Below are 9866 nucleotides of genomic sequence, written 5' to 3' on the forward strand. Positions count from 1 at the left end.
GAACGCCCCTTTAACTCGGACTTCACGGGGGCATTTTTCTCGCTCATGCGCTCTAAGAGCAGCCGGTTTTCGACCCCGGTACTACACCGATACAGTTAGCGGCTAGTCCTCCTGTGGCCTCCTGTAGCGATGGTATCCTTCTCTTTGCTTCGGACCACTCGGGTAAGAACAGGGTTCCGTTTACTGATGGTCAGTGGAAAGGCCCACCCAAAGTGGGATTCCCCTGGCTCCTTGCCGCACGTGTTCTGGGGCCTCGGGGAACAGATGCTTAACCAGGAAATCCCTGAGACAGCACACGTGCGGTGGCTGGGCCCCTAGTTCTGGCGATCAGACGATCTAGGGTCTTGTAATCGCCCAGGTGACACGGCTCTTAAGGTAAAGATCCGCAGAGGCTGTGTTAAGAATATCCTAGCGAACAAGTGGGGTTCCCGGCTTGATGCGCTAGTTGAATTTTTCCCGCCAGCTCCGAGCTATGGAGATGATGCAACCGAGCCTCAGTACTTTCATCACGCAAGGGTCCTGCTGCTGTGTGGGCAGGAAGGAGGTAGCAAGGTGCTGTGTGTGTGTCTGTGAGTGTGAGATAAACTTAAGATTTTGGCTTCCCTTTGGGCAAACACCTTCACCCTACTCCAACTCCCGCCAGTACACACCTCTTTCCAAGAACTGCTTAAAAGTCTATCCTCTTACTTTTTAAAGTTTGCTCTGGAAACCTAAAAGCCTGTGGTGTTGAGCCCTGTTAACTTAGTATCTTCTCTCATTGAGGTATTCATGTCCAGAGGCCCTGCAGGAAGTCCACCTCTTTTATGTTTATGAATATTTTATCTGCACTGTGTGCATGCTTGGGTACCCACAGAGATCAGAAGAGGGCATCAGATCTCTTGGAACTGGAGTTACAGATGGTTGTTGGCTGTTTTGTGGGTGCTGGAAGATGAACCTCTGTCCTCCACAAGAGCAGCCAGGATCTTAGGGTGGTCATTTTGTTCCTGTGTGTGGGGAGACTGGAGTCTCAGTGTCTCTCACCTGAATCAGAGGGACATGGGCTTCAGGAGCTCAAGTTTTGCTCTGTGACTCTGCAGAGTCACTCAGGGAGATGTGGAGGGAGATTAGGAATTCGTTGTGTTAGAGTTGACCAAAACTGCCCTTTGGATAATGATCTGAACCTTTGACTCTAAAACTTGCTATTCAAGATGAAGGTGGGGGCGGAGAGCGCGGACTGCTGGCTGGACCAGGCTGCGGGGACTTAGCCAGAGGGCTCGATCTGTACCCATGACCGAGGGCAACTGGGAGAAGAGATCTGGACAATTTTTAATTAATCCTGGCCTTTCTGCCCTGAGCCTCTGCAGAGATGTGGTCAGCTGGTCTGCATGGCTGCCCGGGCCCAGCACAGCAAGGTGGCCCAGACGCAGGCTGGGGAAGCAGCTGGAGGCTGGACGGGCCAGGAGAGTTTATCAGACAGTGACCCTGAGATGTGGGAGCTTCTGCAGAGGGAGAAGGACAGACAGTGTCGCGGCCTGGAGCTCATCGCCTCAGAGGTAGGACGTGTGAGGGTATGGGTCAAAGAGCGCGAGCTACAGTGCACGCAGGGAACACCACGTCACCTGCGGTCACGGTAGTGACTTCTCCACGCCTCCCTGTCAGACTCAAAGAGCTTTTTCATGGGCCTTTCCCCTCTTCTCTATACTGTCCTCTGAAGCATAAGGCAGGACCAGTTTATGGGGCTTGGGCGTTAAGGGAGCTTGGGCAGGGAAGCCGTGTAGCTTTGTCTCTTCCTTCCCTCCTTCTCTTGTCAGAAGAAAGAGGAACCTGGAAGCACGGGTTGAGTGGACAGGCAGCCCTACTGGGGCTACACATCATGGCAGCCGAGTTTCTGAGATTGTTGCTTCTGGTCCCGCCCCATGCCTGGCGAGGAACACAGAGCTTTTGGTGTATCCCATCTCGCCCCTGCAGCCTGTGGGCTCTGGCAGGGGCGGGGCCGTGGGAGTCCAGGGGAAGGGAGGCCCCGTTGCCTTCTGACACTGCCCCCCCACCACCCCAGAACTTCTGCAGCCGAGCTGCGCTGGAGGCCCTGGGGTCCTGTCTCAACAACAAGTACTCGGAGGGTTACCCTGGCAAGAGGTGAGGCTAGACCAGAGGGCTGGAGGGCAGCAGCAGGGATGGCAACCCCAGTGGCGGAACCTTCCCGAGTCCTGTTAGTTTACAGAACAGCGGCTGCCCAGTCCTTTGCTGCTGGTCAAGGGTGCTTTCTCTGCGCCCTTACCTGCGGTCCGTCTCCACGGCAGATACTACGGAGGAGCCGAAGTGGTGGACGAGATTGAGCTGCTCTGCCAGCGCCGGGCCTTGGAAGCCTTTGATCTGGATCCCGCACAGTGGGGAGTCAATGTGCAGCCATACTCAGGGTCCCCAGCCAACCTGGCTGCCTATACGGCCCTTCTGCAGCCTCATGATCGAATCATGGGGTTGGACCTGCCGGATGGGGGCCAGTGAGTATGAGTGGGCAGGTGATGGGTTCGCCGGGCAGTGACGACAGGAGACAGGAGTTAGTGAATGAATAATACCTGTCAGGTCCGGTGAAGATGGGCCACACCTGTCCCATGTTACACTGAGCACCCAGCATGGGGTAGGCAGGGGGGAGTGTGGGGGGTGGTGAGGCGAGCTAGAACCAATGTTTCTGGGCCAGGTCTGCTGGGCGGCTGGAAGTGGCTGGTTAAGTCAGGCTACATCACTCTGAGATCTCCCTTCTGTCTAGTCTAACCCACGGCTACATGTCTGATGTCAAGCGGATCTCTGCCACATCCATTTTCTTCGAGTCTATGCCCTATAAGCTCAATGTAAGTGTTCCAGGGCCTGGGCACTTGGCCCCCGATGGTCTGCACTCGGCCAGCAGGGAGGGGCTGGTGCTCTGGGCAGCCCTCAGTCCCCAGGAGCTTGAGCTGCCTCCAGCTCTGGGCCTTAGCTGGCTATCTGTCTGTCCAGCCCCAAACTGGCCTCATCGACTACGACCAGCTGGCGCTGACCGCTCGGCTTTTCCGACCGCGGCTCATCATAGCTGGCACAAGTGCCTATGCCCGCCTCATTGACTATGCACGCATGAGAGAGGTTGGTGAGGGACCGCCAATCAAGCTTTCCTCTGTGCCGTGGGGTGGGGAAAGGACAGCTGCGTTGTGTAGACCCATCCCAGTCTTCCCGGGCTGTGACCAGTTTTTCTACCTGCCCAGGTCTGTGATGAGGTCAGGGCACACCTGCTGGCAGACATGGCCCACATTAGTGGCCTGGTGGCCGCCAAGGTGATTCCCTCCCCTTTCAAGTACGCAGACGTCGTCACCACCACCACACACAAGACGCTGCGAGGGGCCAGGTCAGAGTTCTCTGGGGTTAGACCTTCTCCCCCGAAACCCAGTTGAGGGGACCTGCGGATCCTCAGAGCACCTAAGCCAGTCATCCGTCTTCCTCCCCCCCCCCCATCATTTGCCCTTCCTTTTAGAGTCTGACTATGTGTCTCCCACACAGGTCAGGGCTCATCTTCTACAGGAAGGGAGTACGGACCGTAGACCCAAAGACTGGCAAGGAGATCCCTTATACCTTTGAGGACCGAATCAACTTCGCTGTGTTCCCATCCCTACAGGGTGGTCCCCACAACCACGCCATTGCTGCAGTAGCTGTGGCTCTCAAGCAGGTGGGGTGGGCTCCCCTTGAGTCGGGGTGCACAGGTCCAGAGGCTTTGCCTCCTTACTTACCTTCTTGTACCTAAAACCGAGGCTGGTGGAAGGGAAACAGCTAAACTGGGAGGTGGCAAAGCCAGGGTCATGGAGTCCTTCTTGTTCGGTACAAGACAGGGCCTGTACTTGGCCCTGGGGCGACAGCACCAGCTACCGTCTCTCCTCTGCAGGCCTGTACCCCTATGTTCCGGGAGTACTCCTTACAAGTGCTGAGGAACGCCCAGGCCATGGCTGATGCTCTGCTCAAGCGAGGGTACTCGCTGGTGTCTGGTGGCACTGACACCCACCTGGTGCTGGTGGACCTGCGGCCCAAGGGCCTGGATGGAGCCCGAGCCGAACGTGTGTTGGAGCTCGTCTCCATCACAGCCAACAAGAACACCTGTCCTGGAGACCGGAGCGCCATCACTCCCGGAGGCTTGAGGCTTGGTGAGGACCTGGGGTCTGCCAGTGATGTCCCCCTCACTGGGGTTGTCTGTATCTTGGCTATGCTGTCTCCTGCTCTCTCTCCCAGGGGCCCCCGCGTTGACCTCTCGCCAGTTCCGTGAGGATGACTTCCGTAGAGTCGTCGATTTTATCGATGAGGGAGTCAACATTGGATTGGAGGTGAAGCGCAAGACTGGTGAGTAGTAGCTCCAGAGGTCCGCGGTCAACCAGTTTCACCCACCGCCCACCGTGAGCAGTGCCCCTGCGCCCTAGCTCTTGGCCCTACTCAGTGGCTCTCTGACCAACTTTTCCCACTGTTCTCAGCCAAGCTCCAGGATTTCAAATCCTTCCTGCTCAAGGACCCAGAAACAAGCCAGCGTTTGACCAGCCTTCGGCAACAGGTGGAGCAGTTCGCCAGGGGCTTCCCGATGCCTGGGTTTGATGAACATTGAGGACACCTGGCCATCAGAAGCCCACAGATCGGAAGTTCCCTTCCTTTCCACCTCCCTGGACCACAGAAGAGATGTCACTCCTCTCTTTGGGTTTTAGTGGAGGGAGGGAGGCCTTCCATTTAGGACAAGAGGCAGGCATAAACTCCCCTCCAGAATTTGTAGCTGAGATTTCTAATCTGTAACCATGTCTACAAGAAGCACCCAGCATACATGTGACTTGTCTTTGAGACAGGGGTCTCACTTAGCTGTGAGTGGCCTTGAACTGACCCTCCTACCTCCATTTCCCAAGTGCTGGGGTTATAGGTAGGCACCGTGACACCCGACTTCACCCTCAGCTTTCTGCCCCTACCCCCCCATCTCAGTGTTACAGACTCCCACTCTTTCTTGGGGAAGGGGTGGGTAAGGGCCCTCCTTCCTGTTTTTATCTAATAAAATGCTAACCTGCCCAGGATTCCTATTACTGTGGGAGGGGTCCCCTGGGCCAGCCAGGGATTCAGCTCCCTCAGCGTGCATCTCTGTATCTCTCCTTCCCTCCCACCACCACAAGGACCCCCGGGGCTGTAGCCTTCTCTCTGATCAGAGCCGACACCAGACGTGATTAGCAGGCGCAGCAAATTCAATTTGTTAAATGAAATTGTATTTTGCCCACGGCTGCTTCTGTTTGATCCCCAGGGAAGCAAGGGAAGGGAGGGTGGGGAAAAGGCCCAAGACTGCCCAGGTGCAGGGCGGGAAGGGTGTCCTTGACCGGAGGCGGAGGCTGCTGGCGTGGGCAGCGAAGAAGCGCCCTGCACGGTAGAGCTGCCCCATCCGAGGCAGGCTGGGTACCCAAGACGAGCCCAGTCGAGCCTGGGCAGACACCGCCCTGAACCCTGCTCAAAACTGGCACAAACGTGGGGCCTGCCACGTCCCTGGCACTCAGGCCCCTGCTTGCTGCTGGCACACGTCGGACACGCTCAACACGTAGCCTGCGCCACACCCAGTGGGGAGGAGCAGGAAGGGGCAGGGGGAGAGGGGGGACTGGCTTGAGTTTTTGGGTCAACCCCAACTGTCGCCTGCAGTCGAGTCCCCTCCCCCACGTGGGACTCAAGCTGAGGGTCAGAGGCTTTTCCTCTCCTGGGAGCAGGGGAGGCAGGCGGGTGCGGGGCGGCCTCCCCTCTGCGTGGGAATCCGGCCCGTGTAAGCAGAAGCTGGACGATGCTGCTAGACAGACGCCCTAGAGTCTGGGGCAGGGAGTGGAGTGATTTACGTGGAAATCACTGGCTTAGAAGTCTGGCCGGTCCTTCTTCAGCTTCTTGTAGTCGGTGGAAACGGCAAGGAACTGTGGAGAGGGAAAAGAGAGTTGAAAGAGCGGCTCTTACCTCTCAGTCTTGAGTGTGGTACTGACTTAGAGACTGGGAGGGGAGGGGAGAGGGGACACTGGTTCTGCAGTTACCTTGTACTGGTCATTGGGACTCAGGCGGTTCCAGGGCTCCGGGTTGTTCTTTCTATCCCAGCTGTGAAAAGGACAGGAAGGTTAAAATTTCTTTTCTGGGAACCAGGACTTTGGCATTAAACATGGCCTCAGTATCACCACCCCTGGCTCCCTACCCTGAGGAGGAGCACATTCCCTAGAGACTAACAGAGAAGGGGGGGGGGGGTCAAGGAGCACGGCAGCTGATGACCAAATGACAACCTAGCCTATAGACTGCCTAGCCTCCCTCGCCGAACCGCTCAGAGCAGTTTCCTGGGAGTCAGGCAGAAATCCTGAAGGCCAGCCCCCGACTCCAGGACCAGAGTGGGCGGGGGCTTTGACCTTCTGCTTGTCAAAGGACCGACCCCCTGATGCTTCCGGCAGGACACGAAGTCCCAGTACAACCAAAGACCCTCAGGAGTCCCACACTGCCAGACCTCCAGCACTTCCGGTCAGGCACAGAGGTACCTAAGAGCCAGACATGGCCAGTAGAGCTGTGTCGCCATGGCAACCCTGTGGTGAGCTGCTGGGATTCCAGCTGCCCCACGTGGCTAGTCACTGACAGTGAGCCACCAGGTGGTTCAGGTGGGAGATGAGGGTCTCTCCGATCAGGGGCCATTCCAACCCTGGGAAACGCTGGGTGGCAGTGGAAATGAGGACGGACACAGACCGAGGGTCCTTCGAGGGTCGCACCTTAGACCATTTTCCTCCACCCAGGACCCCTGCCCCCCTGCCTCCCAAGACCTGTTGTTACCAGACATCAGGACTGCGCAGGGCAAGTCGCAGCAAGTAGAGTCCGGCACTGCCCATGCCCAAGCAGATGAAGCCAATCATTGGGATGAGCTGCAGAAAAACCAGGCACTCTCAGGGTCCGAACGCTGGCTGCCCAGTTCCCGCTCACTCTGTCCTAGTTTTCTTCCTGTCCCTTTATCTTCACTCAAGATCTGATGCCACCTTCCCTTTGAGATTGGGGCATGAAACCTACAGCCACATCTTCAGCACGCTGCCCCTTACCCTACAGTGATCCTGTCCAAGGCAGGTTGCAGGGACATCGAGTACATTGCAGAGAGAGGACATGGAATGTCCCTGGGAAAACTTGGGAACATTAAGGAAACCGGACAGGAAGCAGGATTGGGGGGTGAGGGGTGGGGAGGGCTTGAGAGGCAGGGTGAAAAGAGGGGAATTAGATTTGGGGACTGAACTCACCCCAGGGTGTCTTTTTATCTGCCGGTAGAAGCGGGCCCCTAGACTGGTTCCTGCCATCTTGTTCCAGTGTCTGGTCTTCTCGGTGGATCTTTTCTATTCCTCCCCCTGGGGTCCCGCCCCCCATCGGGGAGGGGTCAGCCTAGCCCCGCCAGCCGCACCCAGCTTGCTTTCTCCCTGCAGTCCAGATCCAAAACAGGCTGGAAGTTGTTTGGGGAGCCTTGAGGTTCCGCCTCCCCAACTCTCTCTTACTGAACGGGAAACCCTGGCCTAGGAGACACCATTATACCTGGGTCTTTGGGTATCTGAGGGAGGAACCTCTTTGGCTTCCAGAGACTGAAAGGGGATCCAGATGTGGGACAGACAAGCTGACAGCCTTCTAACAAAGTGGGGATGTGGAGTGTCCCCTGCAGGGAGCAGGGAACAGTGGGGGCATGCTCAGTACTTTGTCTACACTCCTGGAGCTAGCAGGCCTTGCGAGTGTAAGAGGCAAGTGAGCAAGGTTAGTGCTGCCAGCCCCTCTTGGTCTGGACGGTTTTGCTGAGTTGTGGTTGGCCTGGAGTAGTTTCGAGGTGGAGGATGCAGGTGTATGAATCTCTGCACCGCTCAAGGCATAAGGCAACAGTTGTAGCAATTTAGGGGCTTGAAATCGGGAAGGAAGAGCCCTCCGAGGAGGCCACCATACTCCTCTCTGGCTTTGGGACTAGCAGAAGAGCTCCGAATTAAGGAAGCAGCCATAGAAAATTAGAAGAGACGTTGAAACCCCGTGGGTGGGGTGGGGATGGGGGATTAGGTATATGCTATATTGCCTGGGCAGGAAGTTTTCCCCATCTGCCCGCGTCTTTGGAGGACTGGTTTTGGGGACACAGGAACCGAGCCTCATCTCCTTCTCCTCGCTTCCATGTTAATTTCTGTCACCCCTCTCGATTAGCCCCTGCCGCTGGATCCTGCCATGCTCCCCCATTTCTCCCTTAAAGAACTTGTACTATGGTGGGCCCCTGCTGGGATGAGCTGTGTACCGCCAGTGCCTCCCTGGGGTACAGGGAGAGAGACAACCCTTTGTGAGGGGCCCCTCCCTTTCCTACACACCGATACCTCGCCCGCCCCTTGAGCTGACAAGCTCTGCTGTAATTAGGCTGCGGGGTCCGGGCTCTCCGCCTCCCTCCGGCGGATAATGAGATAAAGTGTCAGAGACATGGCGAGAACAAAGAGACAGAGACGTGTGTGGGGGAGGGAGTCGGTGTAGAGGAGGGGGGCTGATGGGATGTCAGAGTCTGGAGTAGAACAGGGCCCTTCCGGAGCTTCCGCACCTCTAGGACTGGGCCAGGGAGGGTGTGCCCTGTCAACAGCGCCCCTAAGCCTGGACTGCTACCGAGGTACCAATCTCGGAGCTCAGGCTTCAGCAGCTGCCCAGCTGGGCTGCACATCTGGTGCTCTGTGGCGCAGCTGGGGAGCCAGGGCTCCGGGAGGGACATCTGGCCCTTGCTTTATGCCCCTTTGCTCTTGGCCCTCGCTTGCCTGATTCTGGTGAGCTGGACCCAGAGCCTTTCTGTTCTGGAAACTCCACCGTTGAAGCCCCGTGTCTTAGGTCTCCAGACCGCTCTTAAGCTCAGCTATTACACTGTCTTCTTCTGCTCTTTCCTTTCCACGATTTCTCGACGCTTTGCATGCTCCTGATCCAGGGGTCTCTGTGGGCCCATCTGTGAGGCCCCCTCCCCCCCGTGTGTTCCCATGTGTGGATTGTGGTCTTAGGGGTTCCAGGTCTCACCCCCCCCCCGCCTCCTTCCTTGCGCTTTCCCCCTATGATAACTCAGGCCATGCTGGCCCAGTAGGTGAGGGACAGCGAGAGTCGTTAGCCGAGGATTAGGCGCGACCCATGGTCCCAAGGGGACCAGACTCTTCAACTCTAAACCGCTCCAGGATACTAATCCTCGTGGCTGGCGGCGCAGCAAGTCAAATGCAGCTGTGCTCTCCGGAGCGAGCCGATTCCGTGGTCCGTGGGTGCCAGCGCCCTCTGGAGGACGAGCGGCTCTCGGGCTCAGGGAAGAGGTCTCGGGCTCCCCCTGTCGGCCAGCGCCTGCTCTGCATTTCCAGTGTTCCAAGTTAAGTCTGGAGTGTGCATACAGGTCTGTGCCTGGTGGCTTACTCGCTCGTGGCATCGCTCGTGCCACTGAGGTAGTGGAGACCCTCAGCCTCCTGTCTTCTGGCGTGGCCAGACGACATAGATGGGACGAGGAAGACTCCATCTCCCCAGGCTCCGACAGCATCCATGTTCGGGCTGGAGCCTCAGACACCTGGGACTTCCCTCTGACTTGGCCTCCTCCAAGCCCCCAGTTCTTTCTGCTTCTTTCTTCAGACTGTCTCTAGCTTCATGTCTTTAGGTTTGTCTGTGCCGCTCTGGAACTCTGCTCTCGGCCTAGCTTAGTCCTTCTGCGTCTCTGTGTTCTGTTTCGGGTCTCTTGCTAGTCTCTCCTTCCCTCTACACCTCTCTTCCTTGCTGTGGTCTCTTTGCAAATTCTCATATTCTCTCTCTCTCTCTCTCTCTCTCTCTCTCTCTCTCTCTCTCTCTCTCTCTCTCTCTGTGTGTGAGCTCCATTTCTATTCTGTGGCTTAGTACTTGTC

General features: G+C 57.1%; 2 protein-coding genes across 3 annotated transcripts; one reads left to right on the plus strand and one right to left on the minus strand.

Moving 5' to 3' along the window:
* Positions 1 to 8: 8 nt before the first annotated feature.
* On the plus strand, positions 9 to 5036 carry Shmt2 (serine hydroxymethyltransferase 2). 2 transcript variants are annotated; one of them, XM_021204462.1, is made up of 11 exons: positions 9 to 162; positions 1335 to 1532; positions 2036 to 2115; positions 2280 to 2480; positions 2747 to 2828; positions 2974 to 3096; positions 3216 to 3355; positions 3508 to 3673; positions 3887 to 4142; positions 4228 to 4335; positions 4464 to 5036. In XM_021204462.1, exons 1-11 carry the CDS (start codon positions 130 to 132, stop codon positions 4589 to 4591), a joined length of 1515 nt encoding a protein of 504 aa, XP_021060121.1. In that variant the 5' UTR covers positions 9 to 129; the 3' UTR covers positions 4592 to 5036. The 2 variants fall into 2 exon arrangements, with proteins under 2 accessions (XP_021060121.1, XP_021060122.1); XM_021204463.2 differs by having other exon boundaries at positions 1344 to 1532.
* Positions 5037 to 5206: 170 nt separating this feature from the next.
* Positions 5207 to 7347, minus strand: Ndufa4l2 (NDUFA4 mitochondrial complex associated like 2). Its single transcript, XM_021204464.1, has 4 exons — positions 7248 to 7347; positions 6796 to 6884; positions 6024 to 6084; positions 5207 to 5909 (listed from the first exon to the last, which is right to left on the minus strand). Exons 1-4 carry the CDS (start codon positions 7302 to 7304, stop codon positions 5853 to 5855), a joined length of 264 nt encoding a protein of 87 aa, XP_021060123.1. The 5' UTR covers positions 7305 to 7347; the 3' UTR covers positions 5207 to 5852.
* Positions 7348 to 9866: the final 2519 nt, after the last annotated feature.

This window comes from Mus pahari, chromosome 9 (genome assembly GCF_900095145.1).
Source record: "Mus pahari chromosome 9, PAHARI_EIJ_v1.1, whole genome shotgun sequence".
Taxonomy (NCBI): domain Eukaryota; kingdom Metazoa; phylum Chordata; class Mammalia; order Rodentia; family Muridae; genus Mus; species Mus pahari.

Coding starts and splice junctions, on each gene's coding strand:
- Shmt2 (XM_021204462.1), top strand. CDS start 130: ATGGTATCCTTCTCTTTGCTTCGGACCACTCGG. Junction 3,356..3,507: donor AAGACGCTGCGAGGGGCCAG/GTCAGAGTTCTC, acceptor TCTCCCACACAG/GTCAGGGCTCATCTTCTACA. Junction 4,143..4,227: donor TCCCGGAGGCTTGAGGCTTG/GTGAGGACCTGG, acceptor TCTCTCTCCCAG/GGGCCCCCGCGTTGACCTCT.
- Ndufa4l2 (XM_021204464.1), bottom strand. CDS start 7,304: ATGGCAGGAACCAGTCTAGGGGCCCGCTTCTACCGGCAGATAAAAAGA. Junction 6,885..7,247: donor AGATAAAAAGACACCCTGGG/GTGAGTTCAGTC, acceptor GTTTTTCTGCAG/CTCATCCCAATGATTGGCTT. Junction 5,910..6,023: donor GTCCCAATGACCAGTACAAG/GTAACTGCAGAA, acceptor CCCTCTCCACAG/TTCCTTGCCGTTTCCACCGA.